Genomic DNA, 22,886 nt, shown 5'->3' with positions numbered 1-22,886 from the left:
TCCAGCATTCACTTGGTAGAACATCCAACTTCAAGAGATATGCCTTGCTTCCTTTTTAATGGTGCCTTACTATTGAATTAATTTAGGTGTGTCTTTGGTCTTCAAGTTTGGTTTATTTTGAAGTTGTCTTTCCTGGTCTAGTTTATGAACTAGAAGGGTAGCTTGCATGGACCTATATCCTAAAAGATTAGCTCAATTTAGTTTCTAGTAAAATCAATTGGCCAAATTAGTCAGGACTAACTTTTCACATTCAGTTGGGTGCTATGTCTGATTTAGCAAAGATTAACGCATCCATTTTGTCTCCAACGTCTCCAGTTTCACAGATTTTGTTTCCAGAAGTGATTTAGAATATTCTACTAGAATCTTCACCAACACCTTTGTAATTAAGTGAATAAATACATAAATAAGAACTTTCTCAAGAGGCAGCAACACAATAGAGCCATGGCTTCTATTTTTAAGGTTACCTCTAGGTGTAAAAATGGTGTATATGGGAAATACATATCTGGAATAGTAATGCATGGTGTTTGTTTTTTAATTCACTAACCTCTTAATGTTTGCTTTTCATTACAGCTTGTGGCGGTGTTTTTAATGGCTCTAGCGGCACAGTCCAGAGCCCTACACATTCTCTTACTGAGTATCATCACAATATGAATTGTTCATACCACATCACTGTTGGAACCAACAAGATAGTAGCACTCAAGTATGTTCAACCAATAGCAGTTTATATTCAGCAATGAAAAAGCAGCTGTTTCTAGTTTTTCGTAACTTCTACAGTCAATGGACTGTGGTACATATTCTGATATTCCAATAAGTAATTTTGCTGGAAAACTATAGAGCCTCATAATTATGGAGGAATGTTTGGAAATGATGGCCTTTGTGGCCTTTGCTTTGCCCATGGAACTTTGGGTGAGTCTGCATTGGTTGGTAAATCTAAGTCAAGAGGCACCTTAGCAAACCAGATGTGATGGCGGATTGGTGTCTACATGGAGCAAACAGGCTGAATCTGCATTGGCCCCACTGGACTTTCACCTCACCTTTCATGTCACTGTCACAGCACCTATCCAGCCACAGAGTTCCTGACCCTCACTGGTGCCCTAATCTGACATTAGCAGAAGCATCCATGTAATCAGGAAGAAGGAGGAAGACAATATCCTCTCCTTCTTCCTGGTCATGTGGGCACCTGTTTGGATGTCAGAATGGAGTACCCACAATGGCTAGGAGCTCACATGGAACTGTATGGTGAACTGGGAGCGGCAGAGATGGTGACATGGGCACAATCCATCTTCCTTGTAGTGATGAGTACACGGAAAGGGTGATGGCAGCTGTGTACCATGTGCACAGCAAACCAGTCCAAATCAAATCCAGTCCACTTGTGCATGTTGTCATGAAGCTGCAGTATATTCCAAAATTTCATGCAAACTTTAGATCACCCCGGACTTTGCCTGAAGTGGGGCAAAGCTGCTTTAACCAACAATAAACATGATATTCACTGGGAAGTACAGGAACTTACTTCCAAGAGTCATCTCAGGGTGAGTCCAGGTTTACATGCCCATGTAATCTTGTCCTTTATGTCTTCTATTGGTGTCCTATTATGAGAGCATTTTATGTGAACTTCATAATTCCTGTCATCAACCTCAGCAAACAGCACGCCATGCAGGCAACAAATAAGAACTCAGATCTAACCCAGACCAAGGGCTTCCAGTGGATGACACATTGTGTGGACACTAAATCCTCTCTTCATTTTAACACTGTGGTGATGGATCTACTAGCTATTACAGATCCAGTCCCAAATACAGCAGCAGAATAGCTTTTTTCCAGTACAGCAGTCTGTATAGCAGCAACATGGAAACCATAATAATCCAGGTTGGATTTGGCTGGGATTTTCAAGCAGCGTGCTTTGAAATTCTACAGAGCTGATTGTATTGCCTCCAGCCCTCCCTCATTTGAAATCATATATAGTTAAAGAAATATCAAAAAGGCACACATCTTGCCTTCATGGTTCCTGATTGAATGCACATCGTTTTACTCTTTAACACAAATATGCATGTTAAGCTAATGAGAATGTACAATTATCACTTTACAGATTCAATAGTTTCCACCTTGAAGGCACTCTATCTTGCTACAAAGATTATGTTGCTGTGTATGATGGGCCAGACATTGCTTCTCCGCTTCTTGGCAAATTTTGTGGTGTCGTTTCTCCTCCTGCTATCAAGAGCTCCTCAAACAACTTGCTTCTGTTATTTATTACTGATTCCTTTGGAACAGCTGGTGGATGGAAAGCATCTTTCAGGGAGACACTAGGTAAGTGTGACAATCAAGTTTACATTTTTTGCACAGAAAACAACATTTTTGCACACAAGGTCTCTACACAAAAGGCTCTTTTTGTATTCACAGCAAGGCTTGTTTAAAAAAGAAAAGGTATTTAGTTACTATTGTTGATTGTCCTCACAACCAGTAGACTGGGACAATAACTACTGGTATGTGGTACAAGTGGGAGAGTGCTATTGTACTCATGTCTTCCTTGTAGTCTCTTCTCATTTGTAAGGTGAGAGCAGCAACATTTCAGATAATGTTCTCATCCCACTTTTTCAGCTGCTTTTAAAATGCCTTAATTTCTCTCACTTCCTCCCACTCCATTTCTTATATTTCAATTGCTGCCAACTGAATGGAGAGCAGAAATAATATGGAAGGACACAATCCTTCTATTCCCAGTAGACTCGAGCAAAAACCAACTGCTTAATGCCTCTCCCAGTTTATATGTTCTTCCTCATTAATGACTAGCCATTTCCACCACACTCTGATATCACTGGACTACACTGGCATTTTTTCTGGTCCAACATGGCTCTTCTTACATTCTTAATGACACTGGATTTTAAACTAGCCTTCTCATAATACTGGAATATATCTGTAATCAGATTAGAAAGTTTACCCGTAAACACCATTTAACTTATTCTCCATCATGTTTCTCTCACTGTTAATTCAAATTTTGGTAGGGGAGGAAGGAGGCAGTACCTCTTAAGGATTTGCAAAGTGTGCACTCCAGATTTTGTTGACAAAAAGCCTTTGTGTTGTAACAGAAACATAGTCCTACACTGAGTCATCATAACCCTGCCCCATTCCCACACAGCAAGTAGCTTTTTCCATTTGGTACAGAAGCATAAGGAATATATCAGAACACTGTCTCCTTGGCCAAACACCATATTCTCACAGATTTCCACTGCAATCACATTTATTCACAACTTTTCAATCTTGTATGTTTGCAGATGTAAAACACAGTCTGTCTTATAGATACTTCCATAAAATGTAGCAATAGTCTGCTAGTTATTATGTTGTTGGTTTAAAGCAGTGGTTCTCAACCTGTGGGTCCCTAGATGTTTTGGTCTTCAACTCCTAGAAATCCTAACAGCTGGTAAACTGGCTGGGATTTCTGAGAGTTGTAGGCCAACAACCTTGAGAACCATAGATTGAGAACCACTGCTTTAAAGGATTCCCACATTTCTTTTGGATTTCAGAAAATCTCATTCTGGATTTCCAAGAATAAGTATTGGGTATGTCCTACCTTGAAAGAGAACTAAGACTTAATTCAAACTGTGTAGAAAAATCCAACGGAGCTTGGAAAAAATACTTCCAGAAACCTTAAGCCAATGTAGCAAGTGGACTTTTTCAGGCTAAGCTATTTGAGAGGCCTCTTCTTTCCATCTCCATGATTTCACATAGTGCAGCCCCCTCCTCGAGGCTGTTAGTTCAGCCCTTGATCAATTCAGTCTCCCTAGACCAGTGCTTCCTAACCTTTGGTCCTCCAGATGTTTGGGACTTAAAATTTCCAGGATTCCTGACTACTGGCCACACTGGCTGGGACTTTTAGGAGTTGACATCTCAGACATCTGGAAGAACAAAAAAAGATTGGAAATCATTGTCTTAGACCAATGGTTCTCAACCTGTGTGTCCTCAGGTGTTTTGGCTTACAACTTCCAGAAATCCCAGCCGGTTTACCAACTGTTAGGATTTCTGGGAGTTGATGGCCAAAACATCTGGGGATCCACAGGTTGAGAACCACTGCCTTAGACCATTTTTGTCTGTCCTCTTGGAATCCTCCCAATTGCATTTTAGAGAGCCTATTTACACTGCTGAACACAAAACATGCCTATTTTCCAAAACCAGGAGGTATGGTCCAGTTATTTCTGGTCAGAACATTGAGGGAATGTTCAGATGCAACTACATCTTGTTGCATGCTTTAGTTTCCAACCTACAGGATCACCAAGGCCAACCCAGTCATGGGGTTTTCTTGGCAAGATGTGTTCAGAAGAGGTTTGCTATTACTTTCTTCTGAGAGAGTGTGACTTGCCTTAGATCTCCCAGTGGCTTTCCTTGGTCAAACAGGGATCCCAACCCTTGCCATAATCCAACACTCAAACCACTATCCCATTCTGGCTCTGCGACATGGAAGAAATATATGATAGGAATGCAATTTAGACTGTGATCAAATATATGTCTACTCAGAAGGAAGTCCTCTTATGCTCAGTGAGGCTTAACCCCAGTAGGTGTTGTTAGAATTGCTAAAGCTCTTGCATAAACTTCAGTCCTTTTAATTGCTGCAACTTGACCTAACTGGAATAGTTATTCAGCTGATTTTGTGTGCCTTTATTAACCAGGATTATGCAGGCAAAGTGGGAAATAGCAGGAAGCCTTTAGAAACGTAGTCTTTATCAGAAGGAAAAATCCCTAGAGATTTGGTATTAGCACTACATCCACATGTCAAATCTGAAACATAAATCTTCATTAATGTATAATGAATATATTATCCTGTAACTGTATTAGTGAAGTGAGATGGGGTAATGTTATTACAGTGTTCTGCTCAATGTTTTTGGTTACTGTTATTAACTGCAGGGAGGAGGTGAACAGAAATGGTGAACTCGTTTGGAGTAAATAAGCATCACTTATTCACTTTTGCTTGGATTTGATCCATTTTCATCACTGACTGTTTCAGCTTTTCACACCAATTTTATCACCCGAAATTATTATCTCTGCTTCATCCTTTGTCAATATTTTTTTTCCTTTTCTGAGAGGTGAGCAGTTTTTTTTTAGTTGAAAGGAAATTGCAGAGGTTAATTGCTGGAACTTGAATGTCTTCTCCCTGTTTTAATGAAAACAGCACCTTGGTGTTACAGGTGATGACACCATGCCAAAGCTTAATGGCAGAACACATGGATTGGACTCAAAATGTTGTAGAGTCTATCCCTGGCTTCTCTATGGGGCTAAGAAAGACTCCTGTATAAAACATTGAAGAGCAGCTGTTGACAAATAGCGGGCTGAGTGTCCTAACTGGGTGAAAGGACACTTCCTATATGCCTAAGACCATTTTTGTCTGCACCTTTATGGAAAAAACCAACCTTATTTTTAGACCTATAATTTTAGAAACAACCTACATGTTGCCCTCCTCATTTGTGGATATGATTATTCATGAATTTGATTAATATGCTCTTTCTAGGATTCTCTAGGTCTTCCACTGCAACTCTATGGACAACTACCACCAAAAGTTGAGTGCTGTGTTGAAAGATAACACCTTTCTAAGGATTTGTAGGTCTTCCAGTGTAGGTCATCATTTGTAAGTCATCAAGCAGAGGTTGACTATACAGAGGTTGACTTCCATTTGTAGGTCATCAAGCAGAGGTTGACTATATAGTCCTGTTGGAGAACCTAGAGATTCCTAAAAATGGGGGGAGGGGATTGGGGGGTATTCATAGTTTTTCAATTTCATGGGGGCCCTGCACCCCTAACCCAGCAAATGTGGAAGACTGTCTGAATTTGGTGCTTGACTCTCTCCTGTTAAAGCATCATTTTTTTAACAAAAAAAAAGGCATCCATAGTTTAGATGTTGTTACATTGCTGAACACTTTGATTTTGGTAGAGACTCATTCATATTGTCCTGACTGACTAGAGTTTGTTTTGTTTTTACTGAAGATCATTACCTATTAAATTCCCATTTTGATCTGAAAGTCTGAGGTAGATAGATCAGTCTGAAATCTAATGTTGGTCCATCTTGAAATATGCCAAATGCCATATGATGAATAAGAAAGTACAAAGTTTTCCAAAGTGTCTATATTAGCAGCTGTCTTCATAGCTGTAATCTACATGCCGTATATGGCCTCCATGGGCTGACCCCTCAGACACCAATTAATTTAAATTAAAATTGTGATTCAGGATTCTAATGGAATGATGGGGAGCCTGCCATTGTCCGCCATGGAGCTAACCTGGAAGTAGTTCTCTGGCATGTGGTGGGAGCCATTAGGCTCCATGACTGAACAAGAAAAATCCAGTCACTGCCACCAAAATAAGGTACACGTGAAGATGTGATCAGACTTTTGAAAAAGCAATTCTAACTACTAATAGGCATTGCTATCAACAAGAATTGGGAAATACTAACCATAGGTCTTCTAAATAGAGTTTGGCCTTAACCTTCAGATAAAAAAGATAAGAGGTAGACACTGTTTCATAGTCATCGTATCATATGCGATACAATTTTTATTACTCTAATCATTGAGCAAACTGCTTGTAAATATACCAGCTGCTCAGGGTGAGCATGAGAGAACATTATACTGACCTATGGAGTATACTTTTTTAACAAAAGGTCAAAGAGCGATATGAAATCAGAACCAACCTATAGACAAAATTAGCTCTTTGATGCCAGGAGGAAAACTAGGGGACTGAAGCTAAGGAGATAAAGTTGGAATGTATGGATTGTAAAGGGTGAGGTGGTTATATTCACTGAAATTTACTGACCAGCCCAATTTTTCGTGGGAGATCTTGTGGTTTATTTAGTCTCTGTGGGCTCCAGCTTTTCTGAATTCTACTGTATGGACATTATTCTTTGAAGGAGAGGCATGGTATTTGAGACCTTTAAAATGCAGTGGTGGTGGTGAGGGGAAAGAAAATACAACGAAGCAAGGGAGCAATTGATAAGGTACATTTTCTGGTTCAGCTGCCACACTGTCTAGTTTCATTACCAGAGATCTGTTTATAATTAACTACAAGTATTTTCAATTATGCCCTTTCAGGTTGAGTAGACTGAATCTCACGCATACTTTGGATTGGAGGGGGAGGGAGAAAACTTTTTAATGGAATCTGTTTTTATTTCATTTTTTCATTTAATACTGGCACCATTTCAACCAATGTTACGTCTTCCCCGTTAATTTAGATCCATGGTTCTCCACCTTTTTTTTTTTTTTTTACCAGGGACCACTCTCCAACGTTAGTACCAAAAGGGTTACAAATCAGTTTTTGATCAACTTTACATTCGGTTTGGTTATTTGGGGTGCTGATTCAGAAAATTGCATTGGATAGACCACATAAGCTCTAGTTTCTGATACAGGATATATGCCACCCAGTAGTCGTCATCTGCTCGTCCACAGAAAACCATATTTAATAAGCCTCAGCACTATAAGAGAGTTTTGCAAGACCAGTCACTCTCATTGCAATGGTGAGGCTGCGGACCTTATTTTAGTTCTTGCGTACCACAGGGTGTAAACCATTGATTTAAATATAATAAAAAAGCTTGTTTGCTCTTTGAGCCATTCAGCTATGGGTGGATCTACACTGCAGAATTAATGCACTGTCGTGGCTGAATGCTCTGGAGACATTGGACTTATAGTTTGGTCCAAACCAGTACTCTGTATGGCAGAGAAGGCTAAAGATGTTGGAAAGCCCCAGCTCCCATGAATCCATGGCTATTAAAGTAGTGTCAAGCTTCATTAATTCTACAATGTAGCTGCAACCTTAGTTAATCAAAGTACTTAAGAATGTGCAAGTAACATATGATCAGAAGTCTTAATAAGTGGATCACATGTAAGTATGTTATTGCATAATTGCAGCTGTATAATTTTGAGCATCTTGATTTGTCAAATCTGAGCAGGCCTCCCTTCCCTCCCTATGAATAAGACAACTGGAATAAGAAGACTGCTCTGTTGGAGCTAAAACACAAAGACACAGCTCCTCCTACTGTTCCAAAAGAAGTATTGGCAATAAGTTCTCCTTTGAAAAAAACAGAGCTTTTAATGAATTCTGTTATCATGTGAGGACAGGACTTTTTTGTTTATTTTCTTTGCATTCCCTGTAGTTCTTGTTTATACCCCAATCTTTCTCTCCAGAAGCAGACTCAAAGTGGCTTATTCTGAAGACAGAAAAATAACACTAGTATAAAACCATTGCTTGATGCATTTGAATGACTTAAGCAGTGTGTGGGCTGCATGTCTAATTACCAGTATTCCAGTATCATGACGAGTCCACATCCTCTCAAAATTAATTAGAATTTCCACACAATAATCCTGAACACTGGACCTTTCTAAACCCTTACTAACCTAGTTTGCCTTCCACAGTAAACTAGTGGCATTCCCCTCATTTTAAGACTAGAAATTTATGAAATTGGTCTTTGTAAAGCACGCATGGGCAAACTTCAGCCTTCTAGGTGTTTTGGACATCAACTCCCAAAACTCCTAACAGAGCAATGTTGATCTTCATATACTTTGTTCTTACAGACAAGGGTGAATAATTTTGCTATTGTCATCCTTGCTACAAGAACGTCATTAAAAACTATGCAGTTTTCAAACACTGTTGCAGCTTGCGATTCATTCTTTGCAAAAATGCTTTCTGTGCAGAAAATGTTGTTTTCTATGCAGGATACTCTGCAGAACAGAGTGCTGTTTTCTTTGCCAATAAAAGGGCTTTTTTCATATCAAATAAATCTGTGAAGATTCTTGGTCATTTGCAGATATTCTTCTCTATGTCAGGGCTTTCTGATATCGAATAACTTATTTTTGACCAATTGGGAAAAATAATTTTCAGTATGCTTTCTACTCTTACTTTTACATTATCATCATTCAGACCTTTATAGCTAAAACATGTTATCTTAATATTCCAGGACTAGTAGTTATAATTAAGTTAAATGCCTTACTTAACTGTTACTATCTGAAGGATTTCTGTTTGTGCGATATTTTTATATATTATTTTGAACATATAGAGCACAGCAAATTATGTATGCCATTTTTTGCTTTCCATAACTTCTATATAGTCAACCAATAGTGTAAATCAAACTTAGAGCTCTCTCTGGACTATTGGTAACTCTGTTTTTCCATCATTGCTATTTATAAGAAAGAACTCTACACATGAAGACATTTTAACAATAGTTGATATGAGGAGATTAAAAGTGCTTGTGATCATACATTGTGATTGGCTGTAAATAGATTTAAATTGAATCGAATTGGTCCCAGATCTATATGCCACCCACATCATATTCATAAATATAGTAGTTCACCTACATCCTTTGTAAAACATAGAACTTCTGCAAGCTATACCTCAAAGGTTTATTGAGAAATATACAGCAAAAGAGATATTGATATTGAATATGTATTCAGTTACGAATTTCTTGTTTTTAACAGGTCCAGAACAAGGCTGTGGTGGTTATCTGACTAATTCAACTGATAGCTTTGGTTCTCCAGACTCCAACAGGGATGGCAGATATGAAAACTATCTGGAATGCATTTGGATGATAGTTGCTTCTACAGATAAGCTGATCAACCTCACCTTCAACACTTTTCAACTGGAAGCAGCATCAGGTTTTGACAACTGCAAATATGACTATGTCAAAGTAAGATTTTAAAATGCAACACATTCTTCCTTTGTATGTTCTAACCATAGTTTCAGTGGCATATGTATGAATTTTGAAATGTAAGCACTCATTACAAAAGGCCATTTCATAGAATCATAGAGTTGGAAGAACTCACATGGGCCATCCATTTCCTTGCCATGCAGGAAAACAGAATCAAAGCACCCCAACAGATGGCCACCCAGCCTTCACCACAGGAGCCTTCAGCACAGTCCAACAGCTCTTATGTTCCTCCTAATGTTCAGCTGGTAAACTGGCTGGGACTTCTGGGAGTTGTAGGTCAAAACATCTGGGGACCCACAGGTTGAGAACCACTGCTCTAGCTCATCCCCCCTTTTTAGCACACTGACTTACTAAGCTAATAAACCATATTTTCAGAACCTGGTTGATTCCAAACTTGATAGCAACTATAGATGTTGCAAAAAAGCTATAGTAAATTAGCCTGATAAATTATAACTGCTGCATTCTAACAAAAGAGGGGAAGGGGGGAGGGTACAATGTGTATGAGCCAAGGGCTACAATTTGGCCAAATATTTTGATCTCGAACACTTGAATTACAATTACACTATTTATCCAAATTCCTTTAGGTTAGAGGTACAGGACACCCTTGAAATTTGGAAAACAGTAAAGAAAACACTATTCTTTTTTTAACCTGGGAGAACACATATCTAGGAATCTATAGGTTCTACAGTACAAACATATGGTCTATTTCCACCAGAAGATGACCATTGAATTCCACCTAAGAGCCTACCAGTACTGAAAGGAATGTTTTCTCCAGGAATCTTTAGGTACTACAGTGTAACTTCTACTGAAAATTGGGCATAGAACTGTGCGGGAGGATGTAGAGATTCCTATATATATATATCTTTATTTACTTTATTTGTATACCTCTCTTCTCAGCCCTTAGGCGACTCAGAGCGGTTAACAACACAGTTTCAATATACATGGTACAAAATCATTCGACATTTAAAGCAATAGTAAACAATTAATTAAACAGCAAACATCAACATCAACATCAATATAACAAATCCATCACGTCTCATCGATAGAATCAGAATCCAGCCTCATTATCCTTATTCCATGTTCCAATAATCGATTGCACTGCCTAGTCAAATGCCTGTTCGAAAAGCCAGGTCTTCAATTTCCTCCGGAATACCAACAGGGAGGGGGCCGATCTGATCTCTGTAGGGAGGGTGTTCCACAGCCGAGGGGCCACCACTGAGAAGGCCCTGTCTCTCATCCCCACCAGGCGCACTTGTGAAGCCAGCGGGATCGAGAGAAGGGCCTCCCCAGACGATCTTAATGTCCTAACTGGTTCATAGGAGGAGATACGTTCGGACAGGTAGGTCGGGCCAAAACCGTTTAGGGCTTTAAAGGCTAAAGCCAGCACTTTGAATTGTGCCCGGTAGCAAATTGGCAGCCAGTGGAGCTGGCGCAACAGAGGAATTGTATGCTCCCTGAGTGCCGCTCCTGTTAGCATCCTGGCTGCTGACCATTGGACCATTTGGCGCTTCCGAGCAGTCTTCAGGGGCAACCCCACGTAGAGAGCATTGCAGTAGTCTATACGGGATGTGACTAGAGCGTGGACTACCATGGCCAAGTCAGACTTCCCAAGGTACAGGCGCAGCTGGCGCACAAGTTTTAATTGTGCGAATGCTCCCCTGGTCACCGCTGAAACCTGGGGTTCCAGGCTCAGCTATGAGTCCAGGATCACTCCCAAGCTGCGAGCCTGCGTCTTCAGGGGGAGTGTAACCCCGTCCAACACAGGCTGTAACCCTATGCCCTGTTCGGCGTTGCAGCTGACCAGGAGTACCTCTGTCTTGTCTGGATTCAATTTCAATTTGTTCGCCCTTATCCAGACCGTTACAGCGGCAAAGCACCGGTTCAGGACCTGAACAGCCTCCTTAGTAGCAGGTGGAAAGGAGTGACAGAGTTGGACATCATCCGCGTACAGATGACATCGTACCCTGAAACTCCGGATGATCTCTCCCAGCGGCTTCATGTAGATGTTAAACAACATGGGAGACAATATTGAGCCCTGAGGAACTCCACAAGACAATGGTTGTGGGGTTGAACAGGTGTCTCCCAATAACACCTTCTGAGATCGGCCCTCTAGGAAGGACCAGAGCCACCGCAAAACAGTGCCTCCAAGGTCCATCCCCACGAGGCGTCCCAGAAGGATACCGTGGTCGACGGTATCGAAGGTCGCTGAGAGGTCCAGCAGAACTAACAGGGACACACTCCCCCTGTCTAGCTCCCGGCGAAGATCATCAACTAAGGCGACCAAGACTGTTTCAGTTCCATGTCCCGGCCTAAAGCCAGACACACACACACATATATATGTGTGTATGTGTGTGTATGTGTTTAGAAGCATATATAAGAAATAAAAACAGGAATATATAAAGAAAAAAGAGAAGAAGAAAAATAGAAAAATGAAATGGGCAATGTGCAAGGATCGGGTGCTGCTGTAGAGATTGTATTGTTGAAGGTTTCCATGGCTGGAATCAGGCCTGTAGCGAGGGGGTGGTTTTAGGGGTTCAAACCCCCCCCCCCGAAATGTTTCAGATTTTTTTTAAAAAACCTGGTTTACTCATGAATTTTAACTGGTTAACCAAATCCCCATGCTAAGTCTATGAGATGCAAAAAATTAAGAGTCCCTCCAGAACTGTAAGCACTATCTCAAGCAAATATTGACAATTTATTCACACTGTCATTTCTTGCAGCAATAGCCGATGTAGTGAATCGACCAAGTTGGGGTGTGTGTGTGTTGAATGCTCTCATTAAGGAGGCCAGACTTGGTGGAGGTGGTTGACAGGGGTGGAGCTGCAGGCTATGGAAGGTTGCTCTGACCCCTGCTGTGCTCTTTGCTTCAGCGTGAGCTAGGAGGCAGGTTTCAACCCCACCCTCCCCCCAAATTTTCAACCCTCCCTGAAATTGTCACCCCCCCCCAAATTTTCAACCCCCCCCCCAAAAAAAATTGTCAACCCTCCCCGAAATTTTTTTCTGGCTACGGCCCTGGCTGGAATCACTGGGTTTTTGTAGGTTTTTCAGGCTATATGGCCATGTTCTAGAAGCATTCTCTCTTGGCATTTTGCCTGCATCTATGGCAGGCATCCTCAGAGGTTGTGAGGTTTCACCTGCATCTATGGCAGATATCTCACAACCTCTGAGGATGCCTGTTATAGATGCCGGCGAAACATCAGGAGAGAATGTTTCTAGAACATGGCCATATAACCTGAAAAACCTACAACAATCCGATGTAGAGATTATTAAAGAGAACATATTTGTCAAACTTGTGAATAATAAAACTTTCAAATAGGAAGAGATGACTATATCACCAGTTTCACGCATTTGAATTATATCTGCCCGTCATTCACCCAAGTCTTCATTGTGCAGGTTGTGCTATCTATTCAGTCTTGATGTTATACTTCTCTCTTTTTTGTCTTTTAGCTTTATGATGGTAATATTGAAAATGATACTCTAGTTGGCACGTTTTGTGGCTCAAACATTCCTCCTAATTTTGTTTCCACTGGTAACTTCTTAACTATTGAATTTGTCACTGATGGATATGTAGAAAGAGCAGGTTTCAGTGCAACCTACACTACTGTGGACAGTAAGTACTCCTTTTGTTTTCTTTCTTCAATAATAGGTTGTTGTTTGCTTCATGTTTCTAGCTTATGGTGACCCTAAAGCAGATCTAGCATTGGGTTTTCTTGGCAACATTTCTTCAGAGGGAGTCTTCCCTTGCATTCACCTGAGACTGAGAGTGTGACTTTCCCAGTGGATTTCGATGACTAAGTGGAGATTCAAACCTGGTCACCAGTCATAGACCAGTGCTCAAATCACTACTCCATTCAACGCCCATTTATTTTGCATGACTGCGCAGGAGTGGGAAAGGACTCAAAAGCTAATAAACAAATATAAAAAATAAAAGTCATTGTCGAATTAAGGATTTATTTGTCATCTGTCAGATATTTGAGGACAAGGTGTAACACTGCCATTACAAAAGTTACTTCGGAACCCCTATGAATTTTCACATCTGGTTCTTTGATTTTAAATTTGTTTGTCATGGAAGTCTTGCTGCTGTAGTTCCACATCTTAGGATATCAATGAAGGGGAACCTAGAAGCCTTCTAACAGAATTAAGCTGATGTACTATAATTTCTTACAGGATTGTGTGGAGGTACATATAACGCAACTTCTGATATACAGTATGCAATGTCTCCCTACTTTCCGAATGCATACCCACCACTTACATTCTGCAGATGGATCATTGATGCCCCTCCTGATCAACAGGTCAAGCTAGTAATTCAGGAATTTCATTTATCATCCAGCCAAGACTGCGCTCAGAATTATGTAGAATTTCAGGACTCGCCATTGGTAAGTCAGCCAACCAAGTTCAGCCAACCAAGTACTAAAGCTGATTGTTCAGGCAGTGGCACTTCCCAGTCTAAGAGTGCATCTACACCAGGCATGGGCTAACTAAGGCCCAGGGGCTGGATGCTTACCTCAGGCCCTCCTCAGTTTCCCTGTCCTCTTGGCAGAAGGACGTGGTGGTCCACCACATCCAAAAAGATGGGGGAGGAAGGGACGTAGCAGCTGAAAGCTCTCTGGGGCACTCTCAGCCACTGTGTATCTCAGTCTCCTCCTGGTTAGTGGCCCCATCCTTCTACCAGAAGGATGGCTCAGATATGGCTCAAAGAAGGCACGTGGCAGCTGAGCGCCCCCAGGAGCATTCTCAACCGTCGCTTGTCTCACCCTCCTCCCGGCATAATGCTAAGAGGCCAACCCAAGCATTGGGGAGGGGGAGGATCAGTGCAGTCACTGTGTGTCCCACCTTCCTCCTGGCATGACAGGGTGAGCAGCCCTGTCCTTATGCTGAGAGGACAACCTGGGGATGACCCAGGCCCTGCCCTGCCCCCTCCTGGCCCTACCATCTCCTCAACTCTCCCCCTCCCAGGCCCGTACCTATCCAGGGTGTGCCTCCCCCCCCCCCCACTCCAGCATGTGCAATGTGGCCCATAGACAAAAAAAGTTTGCCTATGCCTGATCTACAGTGTAGAATTCATGCAAATTAACACAATTTTTCACTGCTGTGGCTCAATGCTATGGAGTCATAGGTGTTGTAGTTTGGTTAGACACCCACACAATTTGGTGGACAGGGCTAAAAACTTTGTAAAACTATAGCTTCTATGATTTTATAGTATTGAGCTGTAGCATTGGAAGTGGTGTCAAACTGTATTAATTCTACAGTGTAGATGCACTCTTAGTTTTAGAGGTCCATGGGATTTTCCTGCTAGGGTCTTCCTCCTTGCAAAGGAACCTCAGAACCAATAGTCAATCAGCATATGGCTGAGAATTGTGACAATGACAGACCATAACTCACATGGCACTATGCACTTGGTGAGGAAATCACCGTTTGGAGCTACAGTTCTCAAAGAAAATTACTTTAAATTCCCAAAATATTGGCAGAAGGTATCAAAATGTCCTTTGTGACAATATGTCGCAACTGAACTGGACATTCTCATTATTTCATTTTATATTATCTGTTATCTTTGTATTCCAAATGCCAGTTTTATAGTGTCTTATTAATTTTACATTTCAGGGCATTCAAGAACATGCTGATCGTGTCCACCGGTTCTGTGGTTATGAAAACTCTACGATTCCAGAGTTTTATTCTTATAGGCGAACGGCTATTTTAATTTTTAGATCTAAAACCTTTATAGCTAACAATGGACTTCGCTTCTCCTATCAAGCTTCAGGTAAAGTCTTCAACCTGTTTTTTACAAGGCATGGGAGTTTGCTTAGCATGAAATAATGGGCAAAAACATCACTAAGGGCTATGCATAATGTATGATTTCTGCATTGTAACACGTAGAAATGAATTTTGCACCCCTTTTAGGCTGCAGCAGAGAATACAACCAATCATTTGGTTATTTGAAAAGCCCAGGCTGGCCCAACAAGTATCCTAATAACCTGGACTGTACTATTATCCTACGCTCCCCAAGGAATCACACCATCTCTCTCTTTTTCCATTCTTTCAATGTGGAAGGTTTTGGATGTGTACATGACTTCTTAGAGGTATGATCATTGCCGGCTTCTTGGGGGAGTTTACAATCCCTTTCTGTATAGTCCTCTAATTCTGTGGTGGGAGCCATGTAACTTTCCACAAGTTGTTGGATTGCAAGTCCTGGCTAACAGCACCTTTAGCTATGTAGGTTAATACTGCATTTCAACAATATCTAAAACTCCTCATGCTTCCTATTAACATCTTTTCTGGATATGATCAATTTCCTTAATATAATTAACTTCCGCATGTTGCCTAACAAGGCATATTACTTGTTCATATGACCTTCTGGGCTGCTTTTTTGGGTTGTGGATGCCACAAAACCTTTCTGATTTGTGTTTTCAAAAGGAGAAATAGCAGTCAGAGAGTGCACCATAGATTCAACACAAATAAAAACTTCCACAAGAACAGCCAACCATGGCCAACATCCTACAGATCCATATTCCCTGCAGCTCCTTGTACCTCCTGGAAAAGTGCTCCACTGGCTCCCCAATATCCTAGAGTAGATTTTGTGTCCTGACCTATGTAATTTATATTGTTGTATCCAGGAACAAGGGACTTTAGTTTCAATTTTGAGTGGGATTTCCACCCTCCCCCAAACTGGAACAAGTTATGTTTTTTTTGCTCCTCTTTAAGGTAAAGCTAAAGGTTTCCCCCTGACATTAAGTCTAGTCGTGTCCAACTCTGGAGGGTTGTGCTCATCTCCATTTCTCAGTCGAAGAGCCAGCATTGTCCATAGACACCTCCAAAGTCATGTGGCCAGCATGACTGCCTAGAGTGCCATTATCTTACCGCCAAGGAGGTACCTATTGCTCTAATCACATTTGCATGTTTTCAAACTGCTAGGTTGGCAGTAGCAAGGCCTAACAGTGGGAGCTCACCCAACTTCCTGGATTCAAACTACCAACATTTCGGTCCGCAAGTTCAGCATCTCAGCAGTTTAACCTACTGCGTCACCAGGGGACCCTTTAGAGGAGTATATGTTGCTCCTCTTTAGATTAGTTATATTATCAAGGCAAATAGCAAGCCCCCCCCCCCACACACACACACACACCGCAAAAAAAACTATGAGCAAACAGTTACATCCCCACTCAATATCAATTTCTAGTCTAGAAGCCTACACTTGCAATTTACTTTTAAAAATATCCTTATCTAATCTGTTTCTTGAGTAGATGTTAGCTCAGAACGAGACATACAGTATTCCCTTACCCATTTAAAGTTCTTTTTAATAGGAACTATGTCCCAAATGCCCATTCACTCTAGATCTGTGGTTCTTAACCTGTGGATCCTCAGGTGTTTTGGCCTAATACTCCCAGAAATCCCAGCCAGTTAACAGCTCTTAGGATTTCTGGGAGCTGGAGGTCAAAACATCTGGGGACCCACAGGTTGAGAACCACTGTTCTAGATAATTATAGTACTATTATTCCTCTTTAAATGCAGTTGTTCCATAGATTAATAATTTGTTGAGGCACTGAAGCATTCCAGGTGAGAAATCAAGTTCTCTTCCCAAAATAGCCTATTTTAGGATTTTATTACCTGTGGTATGAATGGACCTGGACTCTGCATGACATTACTTCCATCAGTTCTAAAACAAGATGAAAGCCATCTCATGCAATAGCTTTACTAAAGTTATTAGATTAAGTCAAGCAATCTTTTGCAAAGGTGTTAGTGATGCATTCTTGACCAATTCACTATTGTTAATAGTGGCTTTGTGTATATTCTTTTAAAGGTCAGAAATGGTAGTGATGCAAGCTCACCACTGCTTGGAAAATACTGTGGAAGCACTCTACCCAATCCCGTATTTCCTAAAAACCATGTTTTATATCTGCACTTCAGAAGTGATATACTATCTTCTTATGAAGGATACGAAATTACTTGGACATCATCACCAACTGGTACCTACACATTGTTTCAGGTCGAACCAATCAATCAGTCAATCTCCATTTATAGTTGCCAGTTGGACATAGATTAATTAAAAATTAATAGCAAAGTGATAATCCCCATCTCATTTCAGGTCTTTTTTGTGAAAAAAATCATTTGAGCACATCTTCAAGAGCTAATTTTATTCCTGTTGACCAACAGTAACTTTTGCTATGGGGACTACAACAAAACAAATATTTTTCAGTCATACTGAACAAGAGTTTTCAGTCATTGTGAGCACTGCTGAGTTCTTAGCATCCAAGGGCTTTATAGTGAAGCCCTCTGAGGAAATAGCCTTTCCTCTACTGACGATAAAAAGCAAAACATTGACATGGGAATTTTCACCAGTTTAGTATTATAGTATCATTTTTAATAACTGGCTTATTCTTATTTATTTATTTATTTATTTATGACACTTATATCCTGCCCTTCTTACCCCGAAGGGGACTCACAGCTGCTTACAAATTATATGTACATACAATATATTATATTATTAGCATAGCACAATATTAGTATTATATATTACTATATTTTACTGTACCACTATACTGCAATATTATTAGTAATATTACATATAATATAAAACATGTAATTATTATTTTATTGTATTATATTATTATTATTGGTATTATTTTGTGTTACAATATTATGACCAATATTATATGTACATATAATATATTATAATTAGCACAGCACAATGTTAGTATTATATATTATTAAATTCGACTATACCACTATACTGCAATATTATTAGTAATATTACATGTGATTTCTCTTGATTCACTTCTTATCATGAACAGGTGAAATTAGCATCTTATTTTCCTTTCTGTTAAAATATAACTTGCTTGACCTGTTAGACATAGATATGGGAACAATACTGTTTAATTGTTTATTTGGATTGTTATATACTCTGGGCAGTTGAAACCCAATAGCCCAAGCCCTGTTGCTTCCCCTGCATTCTATGCTTATATCTTGAAGCACAAGGGGTATAGCTGTTTCAACACAAAAAATGGAATTAATATTTCATATCACCTAATGTTCTGTCTTTGTAGGATGTGGTGGCATCTTATATGGTGAGACAGGCTCATTAGCCAGCCCAGAGTTTCCAGCCTCTTACCCAAATCACACAGACTGCGAATGGACAATTAATGCCCCCAAAGGAAGGGCTGTTACTGTTCATTTTGCTTTTATCAGCATTGATGATCCTGGTGATTGTATTAACAACTATCTGAAACTTTACAATGGACCAGATAATAGCTATCCACTTATTGGACATTATTGTGGACAGGTTGGTATGAATTTCTTTTTCTATATGGTTTTTGCCAACTTACAACATTATAGTGCAAATATTAAAGCAATTACCAGAGTGTCCTTTATTTTAATGGAAGGCCTCTGTGCTGCCATTCAGATCATAACAATAAACTGGTCTTAAGCTATCTGGCATTAATGTTTATGGATGTTCCTCCAAGTCACTAGTCAACTTATGGTTGTGATAACATGAATTTTATAGGGGTTTCTTAGGCAAGGAATACTCAGAGGTGGTTCTGCCAGTTTCTTCCTGTGAAATATAGCCTACGTTGCTTAGCATTCATTGGCCATCTCCTATCCAAGTACCAAACATACCTTGACCCTATTTACTTGGAATCTAGTGCTTTTAAAGTAGGCATGGGCAAACTTCAGTGGGTTGTTGGGAATTATGGGAGCTGAAGTCCAAAACACACAGAGGGCTGAAGTTTGCCCAGCCTGCTTTAAAGTATTCAATTCTTCATAGCTATAGGCATTCCAAGAGAAATCCTGTGGTGACATCTAGTGGAAAACATATTAAAGTGTTGCAAATATTAGTTCACATCTAAATTCAGTCTCTTCCTCTTTTTATGGAGCATGAAGTGATAGCAAATTTCATTCTAGGAACTGTGCTACAGTTATACATGTGCTGAGAAAATCTATATTGGATTCCTGCAATACTCTCAGTCTGGGATTGCCTTTGAAGGCTGTTTAAATATTACTGTTCTTACAAAATACAATGACACATTTAGACATTGCAGCAATCAAGTAAGGGTTATGCTAAAAGTGTTTCCCATCAGTGTTGCTCATAGCAATACAGTTTGTTTTCAGTCTTTTGGCACACATTTGAAGCAGATACACTCCAAGGCAAGCACATTGACCCATCCAGTCTTTTATAATGCTACACTAACTGGCAATGTCAGGATTTCACACAAGGACCCTTCCCAACCTTAAAGATGCCACATGGGACCTTCCTTGTACAAAATGAGTGATCTATCATTAAACCACTCATTTCTCCAAACAACTGGGTAAGACTCGCATGGAAGTGGGTTTTAAAACCCACTTCAACATGGGTTTTTGTCACAAGTTGCCCAAAACCCAGGCTTTCCCAGGCAAGATGGCATTCAGCCATGCAGAACTTCTCCCTCCCACCCAAATGCCTTAACAATTTTAAAAAACTTACACGGCTGCCATTACCCATTACACTCCTTGCCCCTCTCCCCATTTCCTGGCACTTCATTTCTATGCACCAGGAGGACAGAAGGACCACCATAATGGCAGCACAGTAAGCTTTGTTAATGCTAAGGTTTGTTTTGGGATTTTCGAGGAGAGGTAGGTGCCTTCTCAGTTTTCTGGGCTCATGGAGCCTGAAAAACTGAGATGGCTGTGTGGCTTGTCCCCGGGCCAAATTCATACAGAGCCCACATCTGGTAAGACCTGGATCTTACCTAAGATCCAGGTCTTACCAGGTCTCTAATTAAGTCAGTGTTACCAGGTGTCTAATTAATTTGGAATAAAGCAGAGAAACCCTGCTTTGTTCTCAATTAATTCACTTTTGTCAAAGGTGTTAGTTGGATGCCTCAGGTAGAAGCGCGACAGGTCACGCATTTTGGGACTGTCTGAAAGGGCCCTAAGAGAAAGTGATCAAACTACAGGAAAGGAGATTCCACCTGAACATTAGAAAGAACTTCCTGACTGTGAGAGGTGTTCAGCAATGGAACTCTCTGCCCTGGAGTGTGGTAGAGGCTCCTTCTTTGGAGGCTTTCAAACAGAGGCTGGATGGCCATTGCCTTGAATGTGATTTTCCTGCTTCTTGGCAGGGGGTTGGACTGGATGGCCCATGAGGTCTCTTCCAATTCTGATTCTATGATCAGGAATAACTGAGTTGACTGTCCTAAGTATCCCGACAGCACCATATGACACCTGAGCTTGAGACCTAAGCAGGATCAGCCCTGGTTAGTAATTGGATAGAAGACCACCAAAAAATGTAAAATATTTTAGGCAAAATTTCAGAGGAATTTAATAGCAAACCATGCCTGAGCATTGCTAGACTAAGAAAACCCTATGAAATTCATAAACATCTTAAAAGGACATACATACAGTTGTATGGTACTAAGTTCATTGCTCCTTCACCCACCTTTCAGTTCTCCTGTCAAGCAGAAATGGTGGACCTATGGCTGTCCAGTGACTTTCATCTTCTTGCTGCAAGTTGAATGCTAACAGCTGTCTGTATTGGAGCTGTGGTAATTTGATTATATATCAGTCTAATGGAAAAATATTATATTAAAACATTTACTTTTTTTGTAATCTCCGTTTCTTTTCAGGACATAAACGTTGCTCCATTTACAGCTGGATCACATCAAGTGTTCATAAAATTCCATGCCGAGTATGTAACTCGACCCTCAGGATTTAGGCTAACCTGGAGCAGCTAAAATGCATCTCGTATGGAAAATGTCTCAATTCAGCACTTTTTAAAATAATTCACATACTTCAGAGAATGTGATTCTGTATATGATGCTAATAAAATTATTTGTTGAGGAAATGGAGTCATTGCAAATTATTTCAAAGAAATGTGAGCTCTATTTTTTCAAAAGAAAATATTAAAGATGTTCTTGCTAGTATGCACACATAGTAATGAAGCTATACTCCAGAAACTCTTCTTTGGAGACCAGAGATGGGGCCCTCCAGGTGTTGTTGGCCTTTAATTCCTATTATCCATCTCCATGAACAATGCTGGTTTGGAGTGATGAGATATGCAACGTTTGGTCATGTGTTCCCTGCTGCTGATATGCATTGGGCCCTCAATATTCTCTTAGGATTGGTCCAAGGACTTCCTGAGAATGACAAAAATCTGTGGCTGCTCTTATATCATTATATACAAGAGCATAGTAAAAGGGATGCTATTAGAAGCTATGCCTACATATCAGCATGATGCTCAGTATGCATCACAATCAAAGTTTGCTTTTTGGATGCCCCACCCCCACCCCCGCCAATGATATTTCATGCCGTGATTGGCTGAATCCATGGATATAGAGTTTGTAGATATGGAAGTCTAACTGCATATACTACTGGAAAAATCATACAATAGATATATAGCAACGTAAGCTTCAAAGGTCTGCTTGAAGTAAAATAATTAAAACCCAATCAAGTTCCACTTGATAGTTAGTCTCCAAAGTTGCTTCCAAGTTAAAAAAAATGTGATTTTAAATAAGCTTCATAGTTGTTCTGGCTTCAGCATAAGATGTATTTTACAATATGTCCATCCAAACAGTTAACTCATACCCAGCTGAACTGTGTTGAGAAATATTAATAACTAGCCTTCCCCTGCCACACGTTGCTGTGGCCCAGTCTGTGTATATGTGTTTTGTGTGTGTGCATATGTGTATATATGTTTGTATATATGTGTACATATGTGTGTTTGTGTATATATGTGGTTTTGCACATGTGTTGTAATGCATTTTTTGTTTTTTGGCTTTTTAAGCCTCTTCTGCTATGTTTTTCAGTGTTTTTATGAGTGATGGTCACTTGTTGGCCCAATAGGTGTATTGTGTCCAAATTTGGTCTCACTTTTTGAGTTATGTTACTCCCACAAACGAACATTACATTTTTATTTATATAGATGAAAACTAAAGTAAGGGACAGCCAAAGACAGATACAAGGACTCAGGACTAATCTGTTAATAACAACTCTACAGAACAACCTATAGTTACACTTAGGGCAATAGACCATTACAGAATTGCCTTGTTCAAGCAGAACTGTGGGATTAAACCCGCTGTTCTCACTGTCCCTTTGAAAAAGCTAAATGATTTTCATTCCTGTACTGTGATGCTATCCTTTTAACTGATATCATCATTTTAGTATCTTGAAGCTGAGTAAGATCTGAAGAACTACTTGATGAAACTAAAGGGCTTAGACATGCACCATGGGGTTTCTTTTATCCACTACCATAAAATTTCAA

The 22,886-nt window shown here is 40.2% G+C and overlaps 1 protein-coding gene across 1 annotated transcript in view; it reads left to right on the top strand.

The window, feature by feature from the left end:
- Positions 1-21,470, top strand: part of CUBN (cubilin) — a 162,008-nt gene extending 140,538 nt beyond the window's left edge. The window contains exons 58-67 of the mRNA XM_067470574.1: positions 571-700; positions 2,084-2,301; positions 9,432-9,640; positions 13,109-13,271; positions 13,829-14,037; positions 15,263-15,419; positions 15,560-15,738; positions 17,454-17,619; positions 18,697-18,932; positions 21,253-21,470. Of these exons, the coding sequence (XP_067326675.1) occupies positions 571-700; positions 2,084-2,301; positions 9,432-9,640; positions 13,109-13,271; positions 13,829-14,037; positions 15,263-15,419; positions 15,560-15,738; positions 17,454-17,619; positions 18,697-18,932; positions 21,253-21,360 (1,775 nt within the window). The 3' untranslated portion in view covers positions 21,361-21,470. The remainder of the gene's footprint in view (positions 1-570; positions 701-2,083; positions 2,302-9,431; positions 9,641-13,108; positions 13,272-13,828; positions 14,038-15,262; positions 15,420-15,559; positions 15,739-17,453; positions 17,620-18,696; positions 18,933-21,252) is intronic.
- Positions 21,471-22,886: the final 1,416 nt, after the last annotated feature.

The sequence above is a fragment of the Anolis sagrei genome, chromosome 6, assembly GCF_037176765.1.
Source record: "Anolis sagrei isolate rAnoSag1 chromosome 6, rAnoSag1.mat, whole genome shotgun sequence".
Lineage (NCBI taxonomy): Eukaryota > Metazoa > Chordata > Lepidosauria > Squamata > Dactyloidae > Anolis > Anolis sagrei.
This window is presented reverse-complemented; position numbering and strand designations above follow the sequence as displayed.